General features: G+C 37.3%; 1 protein-coding gene across 12 annotated transcripts in view; it reads left to right on the top strand.

Annotated features, from left to right (window-relative positions):
* Positions 1-26,152, top strand: part of MINDY3 (MINDY lysine 48 deubiquitinase 3) — a 60,441-nt gene that overhangs the window by 31,828 nt on the left and 2,461 nt on the right. For all 12 annotated transcript variants that reach the window (XM_075143848.1, XM_075143852.1, XM_075143857.1 and 9 more), the window contains 3 exons: positions 16,432-16,504; positions 17,667-17,739; positions 22,872-22,959. In XM_075143848.1, the coding sequence (XP_074999949.1) occupies positions 16,432-16,504; positions 17,667-17,739; positions 22,872-22,959 (234 nt within the window). The remainder of the gene's footprint in view (positions 1-16,431; positions 16,505-17,666; positions 17,740-22,871; positions 22,960-26,152) is intronic.

Here is a 26,152-nt window from a genome sequence, read left to right as displayed (position 1 = left end):
GGCCAAATCATATTCTAATGCAGTAGACTGGAAACACTGTGATTACGACATACATTATTACATCCTAAATCAAAGAGAGTCAAAAGACTGTGCTAAAGTTTTCAGGATTTTAGTGGGCCTGATTTGGATTTTCTGATTTTAGGGTTGGTGATACGGGATCATCACTCCATCTTCCAGAGTCAGGTAGGACTCTAGTTACTCAGGATTTTGGGGTCTTTCAGGTATTATTAGAAGGATAAGAAGGAGTGTGGTCTGAGTCCTTGCCACACAATTATAAAGAAGCCTTGAAATGGAGATCCAGCTATACAGATTTTATTTTTTTTAGCCTAGTACAGTAAGTAAAAATGTGGAGCTAGGAAGAGAAAGCTATAACCATAGAATCTAAGGTCACATGATTGACTTTTATCAAGACTGGAGTACAATATTCTACTCATATATGTTGAGGAAATTGCATGTGAAAGTATTAAAGAGCATTCTGGGTGGTCTTCCAGTTCCTGAGGTTGGGTGGTAAAGAAGTTGATGTCTTTGAACACTGGAGAAATGAATCTTTGGGCAGTGGTAGGCATTTTGACAATTTGTGGCAAAGATTCTGAAGTGAGAACATTTAGGAATTAGGTCAAGGTCCTGTAATGCTTGTATTGCCCATGTCGGAAGTGCTGTGCATCCCATAATAGTGAGTAGCAATTGTGAGGACTTACTGCTCAGATCATAAGAGGTAACTCAGTCATGAGGTTTTGCATTATTTGTTCTTAGAGTTGAGACATAGAAGTTGTAATGTAGGGGTCATTAAACTGAGAGATGTAAGACACTGAATATTAATCTAACCAAGTATTTGGGATTTAGCATCCTAGGAGAATTGTATTCACTGTGTTTACCCCAATTCTCTGACTAATTTCAGCTATTTAGTCATATCTATACGTTCTCTAAAGTTTTAGAAAATTTTTAACATTCATCCCATTATATACAGCTTTCACAGTGATCATTTAAGAACATTGTTCATGGTTGGCTGATACAAACCATGAAATGTAATTGTATATGCCCCCAAGCAAATAAGCAAATTACTTCCTTTTGGGAAAAGACTCCCCATCCATCTGTTTTCTTTCAGAGCGGGAGATTCAGTTTTTATATATGAAGTAGTTGAGAGTAGGGCTGCTTAGATTATATCACTTTTCATGTGTTTGTTTGAGTTGTTCCAATTTTTGTGTCACTGAATTCTTTCTCCTGAAACGTTACACGTTTTGATACTGTTTTGTGCTGAGGTAGATGAGAGAATGACTTTATACTGGTTCCTTGCACGCTGTTTCCAAGCCTAGATGAAAACTTGTAAAATGAGGTGGGTTCTAGCAGTTCCAATAGGAACTTTTGATCCAGCAAAATTTAGATCTAAAAATTCAAAATAAAACCCTACCACTTGTTGCATGAGATGCCCTTTGAAACGAAGGAAGGAGGGATGAAAGAAGGAAGGAAGGAAAGGCAGCGCAATGAAGAGAAACTTTTCTAGATCCACAAATGAAAACTGAAGGAATTTCCCATTAACTGCTATGCTCTCAATTTAATATACTGTAGGAGCACTTCCAAATTAGAAAACTTATAAAGAAAATATGCTTAAGTAATGATCACGAATATCACATTAACCATTTTTAGAAAAATTGTATTCCTTAATCGTTTCAACTCTCTTTTAACTACAGTTAGGAAGAAAAGATATTCTAGTAGTCATCTATTTATTCAGTTTTCCAACTTCCTAGTTCCCTTTCAAAGCATATACTGTTTCCATTTGCTGAGTTTGCATTTCAGCTGGTTAAGAAACAAACTTTTGCCTGATTTTTAAGGATTAGCAGTAGACTATGGGAACATATTTGATACTAATGTGCAGTCATCTCCATGAAGCAATATGTTGACTATAACTTAAATGATACATTGATTCTGAAAGTTAGATAGCTATATTTTTAGTGGAATAGATTGTAGTGGTGAACGTGTAAAACACCTGTTGTGAAAAATGCACAAAGCAGTATGAAATGGTGGCTCATTTACTGTCCATTTGTAGGCAGAGGAGTCCTGAGGAGTATTTTTTCCTTTTCCTCATATTAGAATGAATGTCTTTCATATGTAAACTGAAATTGGGGACTGGATGGGTAATGGGATCCTACCCCATAAGAGTATTTATTAGCATCTAGAAGGATTTATAACCTCCTGTTTCGGGAAGGAGGGCATGAGCAACATCTAGTTTGTATGTATGTTAGCCTATCAAATGAAAGGCTGATTTTTAAAGAAACATGTTTTAGTTTTTTCTTTCTTTTTGGTAGTGTATGCAGAGTGGCTTGCAAATAGTAAATGCATCAAAGACATTGCTAAATGCAACTGTATAATTTATAAGTCACTGTATTGAGCAAATTCTGAAAGTCAACATACTGCATAGAAACAAGGGCTGAGAACATCATTGTATCATTCTGTATCCCTTTTAGGTGTGAAACCAATGTTGGTTCCAGCTATATTTGATACAATAGTGAAGATATTGGGCCTGAGTCATCACATGACGGGTGGATGCTGTGTTTTTCAAATTTGGAGGAATAGCCATCCTGGCTTATTATTAGAATATGGTTAATAAATTGATAGAGTTTTTAATAGTATTGCAGTTTTTAAATATCAATCCAATTTATATTTACAGAAATGTGTTGCATTAAAAAATCATTATTCCTAATTCCAAATTAAGTGAAAAACAAAATGCTGATGGTTTTTTCCTCCATCATTTGCTTCTTCCACTAGTCAGGTGCACTGGCCGTTCCAGGTACAAGTCCTACTCAATTCTGCCACAATTATCACTTTAGTTCCGTTTTCAGCTATATTAAATAGTGAAGTGTTGTTTATGCTATTGCTCACATAGCAATGCATTGGGATACAGCCACCCAGTAAGTACTGACCTGAAGTTTTCTTAAGCACACCTTTTTTAATATAATGTGCTCTCATATGTTGCATTATTTTTTTTCTTTTCTGCTGGTCACAAAGCATATCCACCTCACTCGATGCATTAACATTTACCAGTTGCTGTCTTGATTCTCCATTTGGCACATGCTATGTTTGCAGCTATTCCAGTCTGCTGGTAATATTCTGAAATCAGGTATTTTTTATATATATGTCTTTGTGTAATTGATTACAGACCCCCTCCTTCTGTTGGGTCATTGCAACTGAATATTATACAGCACAACTTAGAATCCTTCTGGTGTCTGATGGCTTCCAAGTTATGTATGTGTTAATTGTTAGCTCACAGTAGATCTTGGCCCAAAAAATACGACTCTGCTTTAAAAGCCCTTTTCTCGTTTGGATGTTTATACCTTGGCTTTTTAGTGTTCAAAATGATTTTACACGTTAGCTTTCTGCATGTATTTGGATATTTTTCAAATTTCCTCAAAATATTAAAAATATCCTTTTTATTTGAGCACTTTTGATAGTGGAACAGGTGTTATTACACCCTAATGAATTTGTAGTTCATTCAGTATTTGTGAGTAGATGGAGGGGAGAGGCATAAACTTCTCTTTTATTCCCTTAAATACCTTCTAAAGTCTTAGCCAAAAGCTTTGACTTAGATAAATTTAGTGCGCTTTCATTTCCTGCTGGTTTACAAATCATTGAATAGTATGCAAACAATTAGGAAGAAAATATTAGCTTCTTAATAGTTATTCTGGCATCAAGTGAAGAATGGAAAGAAGGGTGTTAGTTTCATGCAGTAGAATACTCCTTTCCAGAAAGTATATAAATGCAATGATATGCTCCAGTGTTTGCATGAGGCTTTGGCATGACTGTATTTATGAAAGAGATAAGACAGAGGTAAAAGACGCTTTTCTAGTCATAAGAGGCAGCCTCAGCACATGGAGGAGGAAAAAAGCTGAGTTTAGTTTCCATGCTTTTTCAACAAGTAAATATGCATGATTGTCAAAGTTTCTAAACCAATGCAGGTCAGTAAATAAACCAATTTAGGACAGCAAATAGTATATTCATAGTCAGGGGTTATCTTCATGGAATCATTACAAAAATGGAATTTTAAAAGAGAAATTTTATTGAGTCATTTCCACACAGAATTTTTTTTATGAGTTCCAAAATCTAACACATTGTCTTCTAAAATATGGAATTTAATATGCTTGTAGTATCACAATGAAGAGACGTGACAGGTAAGTAGAATGAACAACTTCTCCCCATATTCCATGTATCCTTATATGAGGTAATAGGTAGAAATCATAAACTGTGATAGTACTGGGCCCACACCATCCATTCTTTGCTCTACAAGCCATCTTTCTTTTTATTTTATTTTATCTTCTAATTACAGCCTACTAACTGCAGAAATTGTTTACCAGATAATGATATTGGGAGTATTATTTTACCCATTTTTAGTGAGACTTAGAATTGGAAATCTTGTATTCACTATGTGACCAAGTGGCAGTTCCAGAATTAGCGTATGAACTGATGGTACACCCATCGTGTCTGCTGTTTGAGAAAATGAATCTATATGAATGGCTGTTAATCTGTGCTCGACTGTTATAAATACCTGTTCTAGATTGATTCCTCAGATTCTTTCTTCCCCTTAGAATTTTTCTTCCTGAAGAAGAAAAATGTCCTGAAGTCATAAATGTCTTACAGAGCTTATGAAATAGTTTTAAATGCAGTTATTGAATGGCTATTAAACATATTTTAAAGTGAAGTTTTCTTGGGTTAAAAATCAAGGAAATTACTTTGTGGCCATTTTTGTTCGCTCTGCATTTTTTTTCTCCAAAATGTCTGAAGACCAGATGTTCTTTCTGAGCAGGGCACCATGTATCCTAAGGAATTGGAAGATGACCTTTTTTTATTCTCTGTTCAGCCTGCTTTATTCCCATGTTCCCAAACCCTACTGGGATAGATGCAGGGAACTAGAAACACTAAACGAGACTGCCAACATGACAACATATGCTTCAATAATAAAAATGTTCTTTAAAATAGTAACGCTTGTAGTCTTGTTCTGAAACTTTATGCCAAACTCTGCTTTTTGCAAAACTCTCCAACTGCCTAATAAACATATGACATGACAGACTGAACTTGTGTAAAGAATCTGTATGTTTCCAGAGACTTTAGGTAATTTTATAAATGGCAGGAACCTGGTTGAAATCAGTTTAGGTTTTAGCTGTTGTTTGATCCACAGAACCTTAATGCATGTGACAGCTGTTGAATCCTTGGGAGCATTAGAGTGAATCCGTATACAGCGTCTGATTTCATCCTTTACAAGTACAATCACAAATACCCTTAGCAATCCATTTCTAACCACTTTTTGAGAAGTATTCAAAAATGAGTTTTTCATCCCTTTATTGTCTCCTTTCATACTGATAGCAACTTTGTTGCGTACAGAATAACATCTTTGACGTCTTTTGATAAGGCAGCTCTACTTTCAGGTTAGGATATGTGAATGAATGAATGAATTGAAAGTGTAAATGTGGAAGGAGGAAAAAAATACAAAAAAGGGGGGGAGGGGACTGACTATGGTGGAGGAAGCTTTCAACTCTTCCTAGCAGAGGTGAAGCACGTTTAGTGATATTTAAGACATTACCTTAATTTTCTATTTTTATTTCACCCCTTATATAACATCAGAAGTCACATTTGATTAACTATCTGAATAATATATTTGTTTCTAAAACTGAAGTAACCTCATTTCAGTATTTAAGTGCATTTTTTCCAGTGTTGGTTTGTTTTACATAAGAAGGGTATGAAATATATTAATATATTTTCTCATTTTAATTTGTATTATAGGGAGTCCAATGCCATTTTGGTCTACCGATTGATAGTTTAGGGAATCTTTATATGCATATACATTTATATATGTACTTTAAAAATAACTGTTTTGTGTTACGGAGGGGGGCCAAAGTTGTCAGTCTAAGACTTGAACAAGTTAAAGTCACTTTGGTATGGAAATACTGAGACAGTGTGGATGTACTTAGAAAAAAAAGTTCAGTGACTGCCTCTGCATAATTAAGAAAATGAATGTAATTGGTGTGATGTGAGATGGGCTTTACTGTATAATACAGCTTTAAGGAGAAAAATATCACAAGTTTTGTATTAATTAAAGGAATAAACACACTGTTTTTCATATAAGCTAATTGCTCTATTCTGCTACTACTGGAATTAGCTACCTGAAATACCAAATTCAAATATGAACATAAAAGGTGATACTGTTTCTATAATATGTGAAAATGTGTAAAATTTGTGAATATTTAGTATTTTCTTCATACGTGTATCAACACATGTGCATATAAAGATTCCCTAAAATACTACTTAACAGTACAAAGTAACAGTGGACTACATGGCATTATTAATATATTGTGTTCTTAACTGCTTCACAGAGCTCGTACATTTCACATATAAAGCCATAAGATATTACTGTTAGAATAATTAACCAGGCTAATAATTGTCCCTTAGAAACATTTTTGTCGTATTTGAGTTATAAAATAATTAATCTGGTCCATTTTCAAAATCATTTCATCATTTTGGATTGAAGCAAACCAGGGGGTTTTCATCATCCCAAGAGAGAATTATATGGTTTAAGTGAGAAACTGAACACTTGAAGCTGGTTTCCAACATTTAATGCAGCTTTCAGTACTGTGCGAACTGTATTTAGGAAGATTTGAACTTCTGCAGTACATCTTCACTGGCTTTGAACTTTGCTATCAAATATTCCTGTTATACTTGTTCATTTCCCACCTCCTTATTGTAATTGCCAAATAGAGTTAATATGTTAATGCTCACCATGGTTTGTATAGCAAACGTTTCCTGTCTATAGGCTGAAATAGTATTAGATATAGAAATAGTATTTAATACAGATATTAATTTTTTTAAGTAGAAAAAAAGTGGCGTGATAATAGAAGCTACCATTCATCTTGAATTATATTGTGAAGATTTGGGAAGTCATAAACCATGGAATTTGCCCACTTCCAGTTTGGTTCGTCTTGGGAATAAAGTTTGGCGTTTGTATAGCACTGTATTCTGTCCTCCAAAAAAAAAAGAAAAAGCTATCTGAATATGGCAGACAACAGGTAATTTGAAAAGCTGCCCTTTCAGATTAAACTTGTGGCTGGAGGGTAATATGTAATTTAGTGATTAGAAAAGAATTCCTGGAAATCCAAATTTGCTGACTCCTGGTCTGTAATTCCAGTAATGTATTTTTGCTTTCGAAACAAAGACTTTGCTCTGTGATGATGAGCAAAACAAGTTAGTAACTGTGAATAAAAAAGACGACTATATACCTAATCTTTATTGTTTTACAGTAATCTCTTGTAATGTGTCCTTCAAAGCAGGGAACATGGTGAAGAAGCTCTTATTTTTTTTATGTGTCAACAAGCGAATTGTTGCCTTCTTGTAATGTTTTGAACTAAAACACCAACATATGTGGCAAAGTAACTGTTAAACATGTATTCACTGTAGTTTGAGTTTCTCTTATTTTTGAAAAACTGCAATGCTGTGGCTTTTTTTGTTGGCTGTCTCATTAAACCATCCTCTCCCACAGGAATGGAGCATATATTGTGGTTTCCATAACTTAGTTGAGTGCATGTTAAAAACACTGCTTTCCAGCTGGGTAGGCTGACAGTGTGCTCACTGTAGATTTCTCTGTAATTAATTCTTGCTCTTTGGTTTGTGCTTGCTTTTCCTCCACAGCCTCACCCCACCCTTGGGTGAAGTAGGCTCCCTTTTCTGTCTGGGTAGTATGGGTGAAGGTGAAAAAGGATTTGAAGTAGTTGTCCATATGTAGCTTTTCTTTCTGCCCTATTGAGAACTCTCTTCCGTTTGCAGTAGCAGCAAGGTACTGCAGGTACTGTAGAGTAAATGCAATCCTTTCACTCTTATTCACAAGGCAGAGTGCAACTAGAGCCAGTTTGCTTCCTTTCAACCACCTTGTTGAGACAAATTGCTTACTGTGAATATTTCTCCTCCACCACCACCTCTACCCCTTGATGAAGACTTTCAGATAAACTGTGTCATCTTTTACCAGTCTGAATTACAAGGCCTGTATTTTATTTTCTGACCCGTGATAAGAACTCTGCTACCTGGGGAGTGGTATGCTTCCTTTTGTGTCTTTTCCCTCTCTCGTTCAAGGAAGGGTTTTTCTTTTGGCTCTTCAAGGCTGAGGAGGATACAGTATATGATCTTTGGCACCTGCTATTCTGAAGTGGAAACAGTCGTGGCTGCAGAGCTCTTGTATAGTGACAGCTAAGTCAAGGACCTTTCCTTCACTTTCTCCGTATAGAGCTCTCGAGCAGGAAAATCTTTTACTCCTTCAAGTATTCTGTGGGTATTTTCTAGTTGTTTGACATTTTTTAATGCCTTCTCTCATGGAAGATAATAATGCCACAGAGCAATCTCATATTCCACCAGCCAGCACAAGAAAAGCACTGTAAGCAGTCTGTAGAGAATACTTCCATCACTGCAACAACTATGGGCAGTGGCCCTTCCAACTTATTGGTGCGGATGATGTCCCTGAACACAAGTGGGAGTCTTGAACTAGTCTTCATTGGCCATCTCTCTGTTCAGAGCCAGACTGGTAATCTTTCAAACTACATTTATGTCAAATAACATCGAATTCTTTAGTATGGACTTTACAGGTGAGAACTCTAGGATTTGATTTGCTTTGTTGCCACAGTATAATTCTCCAACTCTGTCCCTTTTCAGGGAGCCCTCACAATAGTTTGCCTAAATGGACAGTAGATGCTATGTTGGTGAGTATTTTTAGAACCAATAACTGCATACCTCAGCAATCTCAACATCCATTCAGTGGTGCCTAAGAGGAAACAAGATCTATGGCCTTTCCATACCTGTCCAATTCTTTGTATAACGGTAATAATGGCCTCCCATTTCAGACCTTAAGGACTCTCCCTCTTTCCTTGATTTTAGCTCCTAGGAGGACCTAAAAGAAAGCTGTTACTTAATTTCAAGCAATGACCAGGTTCTGTTTAATCTTCTCAATCTCAGTGAGAATCAACAATTAAATTTTATATCACTGCAAGACTTTGAACCTATTTTTACTTCTGTAATGATGATAGCTTTCCTGCTTGTGAACTGATACCAGTCTATATTAAATTTTATTCTTTGATTCACTTCCTAGCCAGTCTCTGCAAGTAAATCAGTATCTGACACCTTAAGGACACATAACCTCATTTGTATATGTGGTGCTACGTATGACACTTACACTCCTTGCCTCCAAATAAAGCTGCATTCAGTCTGTTCTCCCTCAGTTAAGTGGGTTGTTATGTCTCAGGCTGTGAAGAGCATTTCATCAGTTCTGGCTTTGGTATCGGGATCCCTTCACCATTTGAAGAAGAAACCTTCTCTGTGTGTCTCTGTCCTCCGGGGTACTGACATTGGATGTGGATCTTGTGGATCTGGAGATTCGTTGCAAATGGATTACAGCCACAGGAGGAACTGAAGCTTCAGATTCTTATTTTAGAGCACTACCCAGTTTGAAATGTATTCTGATCATGTGTGAAAGACCTGTGCATCTAAATGATAATGATACAGTTTCATAGTACATCAGTAGGACTGTATGAAGTGTCTTTTCTCTTTCAAAAGATAATCTCCAAAAGAACCTTACTGACATTTAAAATCACATTTCTTTTTGAACCAACTCCACAGTGAGATTAAGTGAATGACAGTCTTGCTTCTACACCATGCATCAGGTGTTGCTTGGGTAGTCTCACAGTATTAGGATTGATCTGAGTTTTATTTTTTTACTTCCCATACTGTTAAAAACTGCCACTTCTTTCTTAGTTGTGTTTCTGATGGCATGCATGGTTGAAGAGACAGCTGTTGTATTCCACCCAGTTTAACTTGTCCCTTGAGTCCCACTGAGAGTAAAACAGAACAGGACTCTAGTGGTTTTGACATGGCTGGGGCACTTTTGTTATCAGGACCTCAGTAAGTTGACCAGAGTCCCCACCATTACCTCTGGACCAGAACCGTGATTAAACTATCTGATCCCTCCAGACTCAAAAATCTTCACAACGCTGGATTGTGGATGGCTGTCATTGGATAAGGACTTCTGTTCCTCTGCAGCATAAATAATAGGAATGTGTAGGCTCTTTTCCACCCTCCTAGGTGGATCAAAATTTCATCTTAGTTTGCCCGGCAATCTGTTCCTTCCACATCAACTGCAATTATTTTCGAATATCCACTTCAATTGAGTAAAGAGATAAGTGAAAGTCTATACTGAGTCAGCCCATTATTCTACTCTTTATTGGACCTATGCTTTTACCAAATGATTTTTGGATTTCTGGTCTGGTCTCTTCCTGCCACCTCCCTCCCCAACATTTGTCAGAACTGTCTGTACCTTCACCAAATCTTTTGCCATCTCTGAAGCCCCCAAAACTGATGTGAACCTTAATAAAGCAATGTTCTTTGAAGAAATCTAAGGTTGCTCCCCTGGGTAGTTAGTGAAACAATACAACTGCTTCAAGTCATGTTACTTTAAAACTACATACGGAAGCGCTTCTAAGTCAAAGCATGTTATGTAAGAGCAGACCACCTGCAGCCTGTCTTCCAGCAGCTTCTCTCCTAGACCCTTTCTTAACTGTTTTTTCACTCTTTCCCTTTCCATCTCTGCCTTGCACCTCTCTTTTCTCCCTCTCCCACCCAGGCAAATACCTGCTACAGTAACCCACCACTTATCTCCTGCGATGGTCCACCCAACAACAGCCAGGCACACAGTCACAAGTCTGGGCTTGTGCCTGTGGTGTTTGAATGGTTGTCTGCCTGTTGCTGAACACAGCGATTCACAGCAGGGTTCTGCCTTCCCTCGGTGGGCACACAAACCTGTACGTTTCCTCCCTGCCTGGCTTCCAGTTTCAACAACCAGTCGTGAGGTTCCACTCCCTCTGCCAAATAAAAATGAAATTGGACAATGGATTCAGAAATCAGCTAGAGAAAAGGGAATCAGTTTCAGAGATCCCATCAACCTTGTTTCTTAGGAAACCATTTTGGAAAAGTTGCTGGCTTGAAAGCCACTGATTATAGCATTGAGAAATACACACTGTTATCTGTAATACAAGACTGTATTAAATAATCTTCATTATTGCAGAACTGATTAAATTATAGCAAGTTAAATCGTTGATAAATTATCAGTGTTTCTATATTGTCTTTAGGCAAAATTTCACGAAGAAACTACAGTACGTAATTCTTCCACGTATCACTCAACAGTGGTAGTGTAGAACTGTAAAGCAGTCCGCATGTGAACAGATTTCATTTTCAAGGGCCACAGGTCTTTCAGGGCGGGATCTTTGTAAAAATTCATAGCCAGGATGTCAGTGTAGCTTAGCCATTTGCTCTTGATTTGTAGAATGAAAACTTCTGGAATGTTTTCATTAAAACTTATGAAGAGTATTTTTTGCCTCTGAGGGTAAACATGGGATCTTAAAATAACTGGTACTACTGATGAGAATAACTTTTCAAAGTAATATAAAATGACTTGTTTGTGTATCACAAGAGCCAACGAGTGAAACATGATTTTTGGGACATGTTGTACTTGGTATTGGAAAAAAGTATTATAATTAACTGTTAATGGGATTCCCTTATATGGAACTTTCAATGCATGGGATACATCAAAATACAATTCATAAGGCTGGGGTGGGGGATATATTTTGGCACATATATTGAAATATCAGCTTGGGCAGCTGAACTACATTTTTGTTAGATGTTTGTCACGTTTTCAGCTTTGGTGCCTGAAGGAGGTATGTTACTTTTTTTTTCCCTACATACAAATATATGGACTAGTTGAACTTTTAAAGTTTTCTGGATACTGGAAATGAATGACATGCTAAGTTAGGGGGTGCATGGGATTTGTATATACAGGGTTAAAATCTTGTATTTTTAACTATGTATAGGATAACAGTCTCAGTGAAAGGTTAGAATTATTTTGAAGATAAAAGGGTGGGTTTTTTTGGTCATCTGTCCAAGGAAGGTAACTTTTCTAAGTTTCTTCCTGAAATGAATTCCTTAGAGCATCAGTAAATCACATTTAATGAATAAAAAGTGTTAATATGTAATAACTGGGAAGCTTTACCATATTTAAAAGTTCAGTTGAAAGACATGGAGAATTTTCAGTATTGAGTAATGCATTCGGTGACTTATTCTCTAAGTTCTTCCCATATACACATGCACTGAAATAACTGAAGTAACTTAAGGACCTGGAAAATTAAAATGCCAGCAGAAATACATGCTATTTGCAATTGGACTATTAGAAAAAAAAATTGTTGGTAGTTGCAGGAGACTTATTTTTAAAAATCTGTTTTGCGTCATATGAAACTGTGGAAAGTACGACATTAACAAGATAATTTGGGGAGAGGGAGGGCAACACAAATGATAGTCTTTATTTGTGGATTACAGTGAAATTTTATGGAAAGAACTGCATATTCATAAACCAAAGTAGAACTATGTAGTTTGCATTTGAAATAATATGTCTGTGCAGTTGAAGTTACTTTGGTGATATCCTTCAAAACCATGGAAATTTCAAAGAGTTCTCCCTTGTTACACTGCATCCATGAGCTGCTAATTCATTAACAAGAATCTACCATAAAAATACCCCCTCTTTAGAGTTAAATCCTGAATATAGAAATCACCGGTCATTTTGTTGTTAATAAGCTCTATATACTATGACATCATCTATTTTAAACTGAGAACTAATTGCAATAGTGTACTGTAATTCAGTGATAGTGAAATCTACTCCTGCTTAATATGTTTTGTAATACTGACCCCCCAAAATGAAACTTTTCCAATTCTGGAGTATTCCAAATTATTTAAGAGTTGGTCACATATTATCAAATTTTACAGTGTATGTATAGAACAGGATAGAATAGACTGTTTCAGCTGGAAGGGACCTACAATGATCATCTAGTCCAACTGCCTGACCAAATCAAGGCTGACCAAGTTAAAGCATGTTATTAGGGGCATTGTCCAAATGCCTCTTAAACACTGACAGCCTTCTGGCATCGACCACCTCTCTAGGAAGCCTGTTCCAGTGTTTGACCACCCTCTCGGTAAAGAAATGCTTCCGAATGTCCAGTCTAAACCTCCCCTGGTGCATCTTTGAACCATTCCCATGCGTCCTATCACTGGATACCAGGGAGAGGAGATCGGCACCTCCCTCTCCGCTTCTCCTCAGGAAGCTGTAGAGAGCAATGAGGTCGCCCCTCAGCCTCCTTTTCTCCAAACTAGACAAACCCAAAGTCCTCAGCCGCTCCTCATACGACATTCCTTCCAGCCCTTTCACCCACCAGCTTTGTTGCCCTCCTCCGGACACATTCAAGGACCTTCACATCCTTCTTAAATTGTGAGGCCCAGAACTTCACAAAGTACTCGAGGTGAGGCCACACCAATGCTGAATACAGCAGGATAATCACCTCTTTTGACCAGCTGGTTATGCTGTGTTTGATGCACCCCAGCAGATCCCTTTCTGCAGGGCTGCTCTCCAGCCACTCCTCTCCCCATTTATACTTGTGCCCGGCATTATTCCGACCTAGGTGCAGAATCTGGCATTTGGACTTGTTAAATTTCATCCCATTAGTCACAGCTCAATGCTCCAATCTATATAGATCCTTCTGCAAGGCCTTCTGTCCCTCAAGAGAGTCAACAGCACCTCCCAGTTTGGTATCATCAGCAAACTTGCTGATGGTGCACTCAACTCCTGCATCCAGATCGCTGATAAATATATTGAGCAGAACTGGCCCTAGAATTGAGCCCTGAGGAACACCGCTGGTGAATGGCCACCAGCCAGATGTAGCCCCATTCACTACAACCCTTTGAGCTCTGCCCTTCAGCCAGCTCTTCACCCAGTGCACCATGGACCCCCTCATCCCATAGTTGGACAACTTGTCCAGAAGGATGCTGTGAGGGACAGTATCAAAAGCCTTACTAAAATCCAGAAAAACTACATCCACCACCTTCCCTTTGTCCACTAGGCAGGTGACCTGATCGTAGAAGGAGATCGAATTAGTTAAACAGGACTTTCCTTTTGCAAACCCATGTTCACTGTGCCTGATGATAATCAATCACGTAAGTGCTACCCGTTATAACGGAGTATATACTTAACAACTGCACATCTTCATACATCGTTTGGTATCATTAAACTAACTGTGTTGAGATATAGATGTTATTAAAGCAGTATGGTCTCTTTACCTGCAAAGTACTTTAAAAAAAGTTTAGAACATACGTAAACATGAAGACACACTGTTAAAGCATTGATTTTCGAATTATCATTCATTTATAAAATCACTGGAATATTTTTCATTAAATAGTGGGTTTGTTCCAAATTAGTCATATTTATGGATCCTTAAAATTACATTATTATGATACTGAATTAATATAAAAATCGAGGTTTTATATTTCCAGTATATTAAGCAAGAAATTTACAAGTTGTTCTCACTAGGAGAGACTAGAAGGACAAAGGGACTTCTCCCAAATTAGTTTCTTCTGTACGCTTTCTCACTTGGAGTACTTGGGTGCAGGGTGATTGGAGAAGTCACATAGTATGGGAGGCATAGAGTTCTAGTTTATCTGCAGGCAGGCCTGTTTCTGACCTAAAGATGGGCTCTGCAGTCCAGTCACAGTGAAAGGTGGCACTTGTGCTGCAAGAGAGGCAGTAGGCCGGAGCCAGAAGCAATTTAGTCCTGGTAAGTCTATTGCGTCTCAGGAACTAGGAGAATTCCAGCAGACGTGATTCACCAGATCCATCTACATTAGTGATTTAGCATGTTGGAGAGCTTCTTTTTGGTGCAAATTTGTGGTGCATCTATACTTGGAATCCTGCTGCATGCAATTAAGTGTCCAAGAGATGTGCTGAAAGCTGTTTCTCTCCTGGTGGAGCCAACACCTGAAGTTGCACATTGGGAGGCCTTTCAGAGTGCCTCGCCTGCAGTGTGGACACTGACGTCTGGCACAAACTTCATTGCCAGTAAAGATGTGATGTGGATGCCCCTTAATACATCACAGCAAATTGAACCCCAATCCTTCACTCCATGTGCTGCATTGCTTGGTAATGTAGACGTTTGCATTGTGCTCAAGTGGCAATGGAGTAGCCCTTAGGTGTGAAAGTATAATGGGCTGGTGATCTAGAGCCGTGGAAGACAGGGCAGATGTCTCCTCCCAGCTTTTTGTCTTATATAATCCTGTATGAGACCAAATATTTGTCTCTCCTGTATGTGGAAATGAGGGGAGCTCTGTAACCCCCACTGTATGCACCTTATGCCAGTAATAGCTGTATCATTCATGTGTTCAAAGTAAAACTGTTGCCATTTTTAAGTGTATGTTGTAAAGTAAAACTGTTGTCATTTTTAAGTGTATGTTGTGTTCCATGTTATCCCTGTTTGTGTGTCCTAGGCAGTTGGCTTTCATTTAGGAAAGTTTTTAAGTGTATGCTGGATGGCATTAGGTGTATACTTAAAATTCTTGACTGATTTGGAGTCAGCAATTAAGAGAAACTGGTTAAGAGTGGAATGCTGGTCAAATGTATGATTTTTTCTGTTCTTTTCCTGAAGCCATTTTCTTAATCTGATAAAAGAACAGTAGGTCACTATGCATCTTTTAATTCTACATTTTCTGATTTCTTTCTGTGCCTTCCTTCAAATGGAGTAATACAGACTTGTACAGTTTAGACCAAAGTTCACTGCTGGCACATGCAGGTATAATGAGAGGATGTTAACGTGATTTTCAAGAAAATCTAAGTCATCTTCAGAAAGCAAAGTTGAAATGAACTGGAAATTAAAAAATTATATATACTTTATGAAACAGTTTAAGGTAACTTTTTGATTTGTAACATATAAATTTACTTAATACAATATGAACAAAAGCATGTTTCCCAGGGTATTCAGAGTAACGTCAATGCTGCTATTTCTGAGGGTTTGTGTTTACTGTTCATAGCATAGCAGATAACCTTACATTTTCACTTTGACAGGAAGAAAAACTATAGAGGGGGTATTGTGAAATGCAGTGTTTCCCTCTCAGCAAGTTTTTCATTTTCCTTTCTATGTGAAAAACAACATAGGTGATCATAAATTTGCAAGAGGAGATATAGGATTTAAGTACTCCTAGCAAGCAGTTTTTGGAGCACTATTGGAGTTTTGTGTTCTATTTGAACATCAAGTCTTTGTATCTTTTTTTAAACTAAAGGCTGTCTTGAATAGGTGCGTTTCTTACCCTTTATGCCACCTTTCATTTTTCATGAATAACTTATCAATTTCACTTTTTTCTTGATGGTTTTACTATGGTCACTATCAGCAATATTGCCAAATTACTGTGATTTTTCGTTTGTATTTAAATTTTCATTAATTTAAGGTCCAAACCTGTGTAGTATGGCTAATATTTCCTTAGTAATCTGTATCTGAATTAAGAATATTCTGAAAGTTTTCTTCTTTTTTTTTTCTTTTTTTTTTCCTTAAGGATATGGCCCTTGTTGCTCCAGAAGCGCCTTCAGAACAAGCTAGAAGGGTTTTCCAGACATATGACCCTGAGGGTAAGGACCGTACTTCTTGCTGAAATAAGATTTTATAATTGAAATGTACTCACTCAGTAGAGACAAATTCCAAATAGTAATGAATACTGCATTGTGTAAGGTATCTCCTCAAAAATAGGACCATTATTTTCTAAAATTTGTTCCAAATACTGCACTTTCAAATCCATTGTCCTTTCCTTGCCAGGGTAATATGCTGTTTACACCTGAGATGATTAAGAGAGGAGTGAAATACTTAGTACTTAAGACAAGAAATTTTCAATACAATAGTCAATCTACAAGGAACATGAAGAAATTTTCTGAGAATTCTGTAGTAAGGGAAGTTGAGTACAACATTGTGCAGTAGGAAGTAGAGTTCTTGGAGCGTAAGCTTTTTAACTTTGTAATGTTGTTTTTATTTAACATAAAGCTTACATACAGAATCATAGAATCATAGAATAGTTTGGATTGGAAGGGACCTTTAAAGGTCATCTAGTCCAACCCCCCTGCTGTGGGCAGGGACATCTTCAACTAGATCAGGTTGCTCAGAGCCCTGTTCAACCTCACGTTGAATGTTTCCAGGGATGGGGCATCTGCCACCTCTCTGGGCAACCTGTTCCAGTGTTTCACCACCCTTATTGTAAAAAATTTCTTCCTTATATCTAGTCTAAATCTAAAATTAAATCTAAATCTAAATTTAAATTTGATATAAATATAATTTGATTTCTCTTATATTACATTTTCATAAAATAACTGCTCCGCTATGATTGCATTCCTCATGAAATTTTGTTCTTGAATGTATGTGGCATACACTGAAAATTTTCTTATGTTTTGGAAAACAGAAGATGTCTAACATTCAGGTATTATTTTAGCTAATCAAAAGGGAAAAATTGTACAGTTATTATTCCGTGGTATCAAATGGAGATTGCTATAAAGAGATTGAATTCTTAGCAAGTATTAAGCTTCTAAGTATATGAATGATAAACCCGCAGTTTCTGTATGGCACTCCTCATTTTTTTTAAAGTGGGAGAGAAGTGTTTGAAAACTGTGTTCCTTCTAGAACCCCACCATTTGTTTGCAAATTTTAGAGATAAAGATACGCAGTATTTGTATTTTTGTATAAAATTTGTACTCCTGGAAAGCATTTTGTTTCTTTTCCTGATGAGAAGCTTTGCTACTTCTTCAGATAATGGTTTTATACCTGACACTCTGCTAGAAGATGTAATGAAGGCTCTGGACCTTGTTTCAGATCCTGAATAGTAAGTATAATAAACTTTAAATACTATAGAAGTCTCAATTAACCACATATTAATTATGATCTATTATTAATTAATTACAATTCAGGGTTTTTTCCTGGATTCAATTAACCACATATCAATTATAATTTGGTGGTTTTTCTAGATTTTTTCCTAGCTTGCATTCTAGGCACAATTATTTTGAAGTGTTTCAGTCAGCTTTAAATTAAATGGGAGGAATTCAAATTAAAATGTCTCTAACTTTGGTAGTGATAACTAGAAGCCAAAAAAAACCCTCAAACCTTCTGCATTACTATATATTGAGGACATAGTCGTGAATATATTTCTGTATGTTAACAAGGGTGAAACTGTGTGACAGAAGAGCCAAACAACCAAGGTACTTGGAGGCAGATTAGCATTGGATTACCACTGGATCTGTCTACAGAGTTTGAAGCTGGAACTGCTTCAGTTACACTTTTGTTTCCACCAACACTCAGTACCTTGTGGTGTTTATAATTGTCATTTGTTTCCAGAAATGACACCTTGATTCCTAGGATTAGAGATAAAACTATCAAATGAAAAAGGCAATTTATTTTAGATCTTATGTGGACAGACAGGACTAATGTTCAGTGGCAGCAGTTAACCTTCGGCATCAAAGCTTACCACGTTTTGCCACTAAATGCTTAACCTGGAAAGGAGAGCTATGTGCTTGAACTTTTTTACATCTCCAAAAGGTGGCTCTGCATTTTCGTAAGCATATGGTCTAGTTTATTGGGGTCTACATCAGTTCTTTCTGTAGAATGGCTGTGGAGACTGCAGGTTTACTTACCACAGACATCTGAAATTTGATTGTTGCCATTTTCTGTCCTTTCAAATGTTGCGAAGTGCAACAAAGTTTACTGAGCTGTTCTCTGTGGAGAATAGGAGTGAAAATTGAAATCGAAAGACACACGGGAAACTAAAACCAAAGAAAATACAAAACAAAAAGGCTAGCATTCATATCATGTCAATAAATGGTGAAATCTGCAAAAGTTTTTTTTAAAGGGGAAAAAAGAAAAAAGCCTTAGTTTAATAGGTCTGAGAAGCTTTCCTTTGGCCTTTTTGTTCTGCTGCCTCAATAAATCTGCAGAAATCCTCTTTCTGCATTCAGCAGTTTTTCCATTTGGCTCTTTGGCCTTCAGGGTGTTTGTGGCATAGCCCTGGCCTATTTTATTGTGCATAGCACAACGAATATAAATTGATGTAGGAAGAGCCAGTCAGAAGGCCTGCTATGTTGAAAAGCCATGATCAAACCATGGGATATTCAGTCTTGAAACATCTCTTCTTAAATAAAAATGTTGTCTAATATTACTGTCTTGAGGACCTACTCTGTTTTGGTTCTAGATGTCCTGTCTACTTAATGTGGAACACAAGTATAAATAACACATTTCAAACTCCATGCGGGCTTTTCTGGTTGTTTTTTTTTGTTTGTTTTTAAGTAAAATTAAAGGCATTGCTTCCAAGTGTACTACTTACACTTTTTAGTTCCAGAACTAAATGGAAATTATTTATGATCATCTAATCCAAGGCTTTAAGCTTCTCAGAATCTCAAGATGAATAACGGTCAGACCTGCTTAGGGTTTAAGAATTATAGAGGGGAAAACTTTGCAGAGCAGACATGAATTAACAAGGTGGATTAGCCATTCCAGTACTGAACGCCATTGCATGTGATTTTAGTAAAATTTTCTAGTCTTTTAGTAAATACATCTGAGAACCCAGCTCTCTTGTTTGTTTTGTCTGTTTGTTTCTAAAAACCATCTGATACTCTTTAGGGCACCGATTTGAGTACATCTGTCAATCTAGGTTTAGCTGGTTTAAAACACTTTATCCTATCTGCCTATTTGACCAGTGCTGGAGGCTTTTGTCCCCACGCATTTCTCAGCCCTAACAGTACAAAGGCCATCAGTATCATCACCCCGACATTCAGAACCTCTTTAGTTCAGATGCTAGACTTCACACTGAAGTGACTGAAGCACATACACACACTTATTTTGGTAGCTCTGCTGTAATACCAGTAATGTTGAACAGCGTCAACTATTTGCTGAATGAAAAAGCCTCAGTTGAAACATACAGCAATCAATTTTTATTAAATCTCCTCTCCTGCTTAATTGATTTAATTTTGTACACTGACCATACTTAAAAACTTAGTAAGGCTCTGCATTTTTAAACAGTTCTCGTATTTCATTAGTGAGTATATAGCTTGTTTAATTTTATTACGTAATTTTAAGTGCATTTTCAAAATTATCTTTACTTAAATCTGCCTTGGTTCTGTTTACAAACACGATTTTTTAGAACTCTGTTACAGCATTTCAAGAATTTGAGCAGGTTTCAGACAGCTACTGAAATATCTTAAATTTTGTACTTTGAGAGCAGTAAGAACAAGCAATAGAAGGATTAAAGTCCAGTATCTTGCAAATCCTCGGTTGTAGCTTCACTTGAGTAGTGAAATTTTTTTTTTAGATATTAAATTAACGTAGTTTATAGGATATTACGTTCAGTTTCATGAATTTTAAAATTCCTCTTCCAAGGGCCTTAACAGAGCCACTCTCTTAAGAATTGCATAGCGTATTCTGTGTGTATTGAGGCAGAAACAAAAAGAAGCCAAATAATTTACTACTAGTACTATGTTAGGACCAAGAAAGGAAGCTACTTAAAAATGAAGACACGTAAGTGGTAGCCAAAAGGATAAAATCTTACATGCAACAATGATCAAGAAGAGCTTAGAAAGACACATTCTGCCCACAGCCCCTGACAAAAGAGAACTAGGTGGTTAAAAGCCCAGGTGGTAAAAAGAGGCAGCTACGAGAAGCTAAGACTGTGTCTTCTGAAAGGAAAATGTAGTGCCTACATGAAAAAAATAGGGAAGAATCTACATTTATGGAACATTAAATGTAAATACAGAATAAAGCAGAGTTAAAATCGTCTCATGACTAATCCGCAAAGTTATAAAATAGAAGTTAATAGTATTTTTTTATGCCCATCAGAACCAGGAGACTTGCAAGAGGTCTGTAGTTCTGATAGGTGATGCCCAATATTAAAAAGTGTTCCAAGTCAGTAAGAAGAGTGTAGTGAATTCCTCTTCATATTCACTGAGGAAGACAACAGGGATTAGTTCTCATTTTCACTGGGAAAGATTACAGGGAGGTTTCCACACTTAAGCCTTTTTATGGGTGGTCAGAGTAACTAAGAGTCTGAAGTGTCAAGATAAGTAAAAACCCCAAAATTCTGAAGAAACATCAGAATAAAATTGCTGAACTATTTTAAGTTACATACTACTGTAAACTGTCCTGGTACCAGACAGTACCAGAATGAGAAGGTGACAAATGGACAGCATTACTTAGAAAAGGAATTGAAGGCCAATCTGGGGAAAATTCACATGTAAATGTTTCATGTGTAAACATGGGATAAGAAGGAAGGTTTTCTTGTAGATAAATAACTGATCAAAGGATAAAAATGTCATTTTTTCTTAATGGAGGGAGATCATTAGAGGAATTTCACAGGAATTTGTGTTAGGTCTGTGAAGTTTGTCATGGCACCGGTGAGGATTTGAAGGTAGGGATTAATATGATAGTTAGCTGCTGATACAAAAGTATTCAAGATATTAAAAATGGTGTGGAACAGCAGCAGAAGTTACTGGGGGGTAACATAGCAGTCTCAAAACAGTAACTGTAGATTGATCGCACATGGAATAAAACAATCCTGATTTTACATACACATTGGTGGGCTGTGAACTAGGTACTACCATTCAGGAAACAGATCTTAGATTTAAACTGATACTCAGTGATAGACAGACATATGGAGTGGGATTTCTAGGAATTATGCCATTGTATAAATGCATGACGTTTCACTCCATCTTAAAAAAGAACATTGTAGAAAGGTATCAGGAAGGCAGCAAGGCTAATTGAAGGTACAGAACGGCATTAGTACAAATAAGAAGTAGGTTAGGACTGTTCGACTTGGAAAAGAGAGACAACCATTGGCATGTGAGAGAGGTCTCTAAAATCAGGACTTTCATAATAAATAGGGAATGATTTTTATTGCTTCTCACAATACAAAAATGAGGTGTCATCAAACTGAATTATCAGGTGACCGGTTCAAAACGGGAGATACTTATTCCCAGAATCCATAGTTTAATTTTAATTTTGTGAGGAGTTTTTTAAATGCCACAACTGTATATGGGTTCAAAGCCAATTAGGCATATGGATGGAAAGAAAAAATATATATCTTTGTGTTTTAGATACTGCCTCTCACTGAAGATGTCTTTGAGCAGCAGACTGCAGGAATTGGGGAGGGTAAACTAAGGATATCACTGTATGTTTGCCCTGTTGTACTCTATCTAAAGCATCCACTACTGACCAATGTCAGAAGCAGGATACTGGGCAAGACGCTCTGTTGGTTTGACCCAATGAGGACACTCTTGTGTACGGTACAACTTGTAACTTAGGCAAAAGGATAGGTAGATGCAAATAAATGTTTAAGTGATCTGATGCCTTAGAAATTTATTACTTAAATAGAAATACCAAGTTATAATTGACATTCATTTGTAGTGACCTGGAATTATACCATATTCATGTAGTAAGGCTTTCAGATTAGTACTGTTAATATTTTCACTATTTATTGTTTTCGGCTTCTTTGATATCAAGGACGTGATGTAAATAAGAAATGTATCTGTTAAACTTAATTTTATTTCAGTGTACTTAGAAAATCTTGGAGGCTTTTCAGATCTCCATTTAAAAACAGGTTGTTTGGCAGTTACGGAGCTGTATTTGAAAGATGACTGTTTTATTTATCTAAGTTCAAGAATGCTTACAAGACAGCAAAATGCCTTTTGGGCTGTAAACCTGGTTTTAGATTATATGGGTTTCAAACTATTTTACCAAATATGGTGGTCCTTCAGAATTATCATTTATTTAATTTAAAATAACAGATTACTTTTATTTAAAAATAACCATGTTTTGGCAACTTGCATGCCATTCTGGTGCAGTTGTCACTTACGATTAAAAATAGAATAGTATTGCTATCCTTGGCAGCCAGTACTGTGGTAGCACAGCATAACTTAGTCATGCAAGAATAAAAATGTCTTACTCATACTTTTATATTCAATGTTTTTGTCATAGTGTAAACCTCATGAAGACCAAATTAGACCCAGAAGGCCTGGGCATCATATTACTGGGTCCCTTTCTGCAAGAATTTTTCCCTGAGCAGGTAATCAATATAGCTTTATTGCTGCAGAGCATTGTCCATTCTGCTTGGCTTTGAGATTCATTAAACACTTCCATCAATATCACAGAGCTATTTTTAATAAGTATTGCATTCATTTGACACAGCTGACCAGCAAATAACTTCTTGTATTACACAACAAACTGTAGACTTCCGTTTTGCATAAGGTGTCCATGATTTTGTCAGCTTTACACTGGAAGGAAACTCCATTGTAGCGACAAGTTCTAAAATTAACTTCAGGAAATATATAATCATTTTGCATATGAAATTGAACTGGTTCCCTACTCAGAAAGTTCACCTGAGTTTGGTTTTTCTGAGAATAAATGACCATACTGTTTTTATCAGTATTACAAATGTCCACTGTAATCGCTAGCAAATGGGAAAAGGTTACAAATATATTTAAAACTATTTTTATGTATATCTCTAATAATGTAAAATTTTTGACAGTTTAACAAAAAGTCATGATAGGGTTATGTTTAGCATATGTGGAAGTCAGATAGGTAATGGAAAATTATTTTCAAACTCTCAATCTGTTCCGTATCTTCATTAAGATAGCACCACCACTGAGAAACGTGTTAACCTAGCACTGCTGTCCTCTTCTCCCTTTGCCCTGGGTCCCATTTTCCTGCCATCCTGCTGTCTCCCTCCTGCCACCAGGAACCTCTTTGTACAGATACGTGGTAAACCAGAATGGAACTGGTCTGAATGAGAGCTCTCTTTGCAGGTTTATGGAGTCTTGTTCCATGGCCATGCAAATGCTTGTATTGGCAGAAGAGAGAGGGTTTCCCCAGTGACAGAAAGATAGGCTGGTGAGGCAAGAGAAGGGCTGACAGGAGTACTTCTTTGGAGGCTTTTGTGGCTTAACATGTCATTGAAACTATATGGCTTAATTTTTACAACCAAGGAAATGTGAAACTAATATTTTTAAAATTCCTTCAGCAAGACTCTTTTTGTTAAGGGTTGTGCAGCACTGTTTGGGTGTGGTATTCTGTACTATGAAACAATCTGGTCATTCAGCAGACACTAGAACTGCACTGCCAAAGATGGTAGGGACTGAACACATCATTAAGTGGTGATTCATCATCTAGAGGAAAAAGGAGTTAGAGTGTCCATTTTCTCTGGATTTACAGAATTACATCTGCATTGTGTATTTGCCAACTGTTTCTTCTTCCTTTCATTTGTATATCCAGAAGTGGAAATATCTTTAAAATTGAATACAATTTAATCTTGCTTCTTAGGATTATATTACACTTGCAAATCTGGAAGATTCCACTGCTTAATTTTAGGCCCCAGATGCTTAGAATGAAGTTCAGAAAGCCAAAGCACATCCTCCATAACTGGCTGTGCCTAAACTGTCCAGTACTGCGGGCCATAGGTAGCTGGAGGAGAAAACGGCCATCGTATGGGGCTGCTACCTCTGTTGCCTATTGCTGAAGGGCATCACTGACTGAAGAAGGGCAGCTGGAGAAGGAAGCATAGTGGAATCGTGGGCAGATCCTCCCCGCCTTGGTCACCTAGAGAGTTGGTGGAGGAACTCTTTACCTGCTGGAAAGTTGGAGCCCCCAAGTCAATGCCTGTCCATCAAGTACTAATTCCTTGCTGCACGTGATTCCCCACCACTCAGTTTTGCCTGTGCTGTTGAACCTTCGCTGTCTCCAGTATAAACATGGGAAGTGTTCCTGCCTTAAGGGTACATTTTGGCACATTTGGGCATGGGACCTGCCAGTATCAGTTACTGAATGAATGGTGAGGGCACAGACACGTTGTCCAATCTGTCTGTGCTCTGTGGATCAGATAGCAGGAGCCCTTCCCCATATTGACACCTCATTCAGAATTCTTTCTGAAAGTGAAATTCTGCAGAAATGAAGATGAATGTCTGTCTTCAAAATACTGTGAGGAAGTAGCAGATGCCAGTGATGGTTGGAATTGATGTTCCCCTTTATACAATATTTGATCACTTACCTAGTGTCAGGAGATCCAGATTTGATTCTTTCTTTGCTGAGAATATTCAAACCCCCATTCTTACTCTCCTAGAAAGTATTAAGCTCCACCTCAAAAGCAGGACGGGATCTCAGCTTTCCTTTTCAAAGCTGTTGGCTTAGAAGAAAAATATTCAAAGATCATTCAGTCTGAGACAGCAAGCCTGACTCTTTAGTGTTTAGGGCAGTCACCTGGAGAGGGGGATTCCTGAATTCCCCGGTAGCCCTTTTTTTGGGAAACAATTACCGCACAAAATTCTTAACAACCATGGGAACTGGAAAGCAGCACTTCTTTTCCTTCAGGGTGAGCATACCTTCCTCAGGGAAAAGGACAAGTGTCCTCTTTCCTTCCCAGCAAAACTTGATTTTATTCATTTCTGTGAAGCAATTCCTGTAAGTAGAGTTACCACTTACCTTCCTTTTCACCACCCTCCCTCCACTGAATAGCCTGGGTTGCTGTGAGACCCATACAGAGATAACGTTTTTGAATCATTTAAGAGGAGAAAAATGAATGAGGGCTTTTCGTAATCTGATGGATGTACTGTAACCTGAGCAGATCTCTTCTCATTCCAGCCTTTACCTCCATGTATTTAAAAAAAGGATAAGCTTTTGTTTGGAGCCTGGTCCAGTAGGCATAAAAGAGATGATATTACACCTGATTTGTGTTTACTGATTCAGTGAAATGCAAAGCTTTTCAGTCCTTTTAGAACTAAAGCATTTAAACACCTGGAGTGGTAAAGGTTGACAACTGCAGTACATCTGCTGTTAGGCCTCAGCTGAACAGGTGTCTTCACAATTAGTTTACCATTAGGCAGGCATGGGCATAAATAACTTTTTAGCTCTCAAATGGAGGGTTGGAGATTGGATCTGGTCCTTAGTAAATATTTAATTTAGTAACATCCAAACAGTCATAAATACGCGCAAATGTGGCTACTACGTAAGGTGTCTGACTTGAAAAATTAGGACAGTTTCTACATGCATGCTCAGTGCTGAAGTTATAGCTTAAAGTGACCAGGTGAACATAGAAAATCATGACTTGCTCTTTGGGGCATTACCCATTAATTTACTGACATCTTTTTATTATTTCTGATGAGAAAGGTAAAATGAACAAAATCTTCAAGATTATGTCACCTAAAAGAAATTATGCTTTTTTACAATTTCCTTGAGTCTTCCTGTTTAAATGCATCTGCCTAGTTGTG

Source organism: Calonectris borealis, chromosome 2, assembly GCF_964195595.1.
Source record: "Calonectris borealis chromosome 2, bCalBor7.hap1.2, whole genome shotgun sequence".
Classification (NCBI taxonomy): Eukaryota; Metazoa; Chordata; class Aves; order Procellariiformes; family Procellariidae; genus Calonectris; species Calonectris borealis.
The sequence above is the reverse complement of the archived record's forward strand: the minus strand, read 5'-3'. Positions and strand labels throughout refer to the sequence as shown.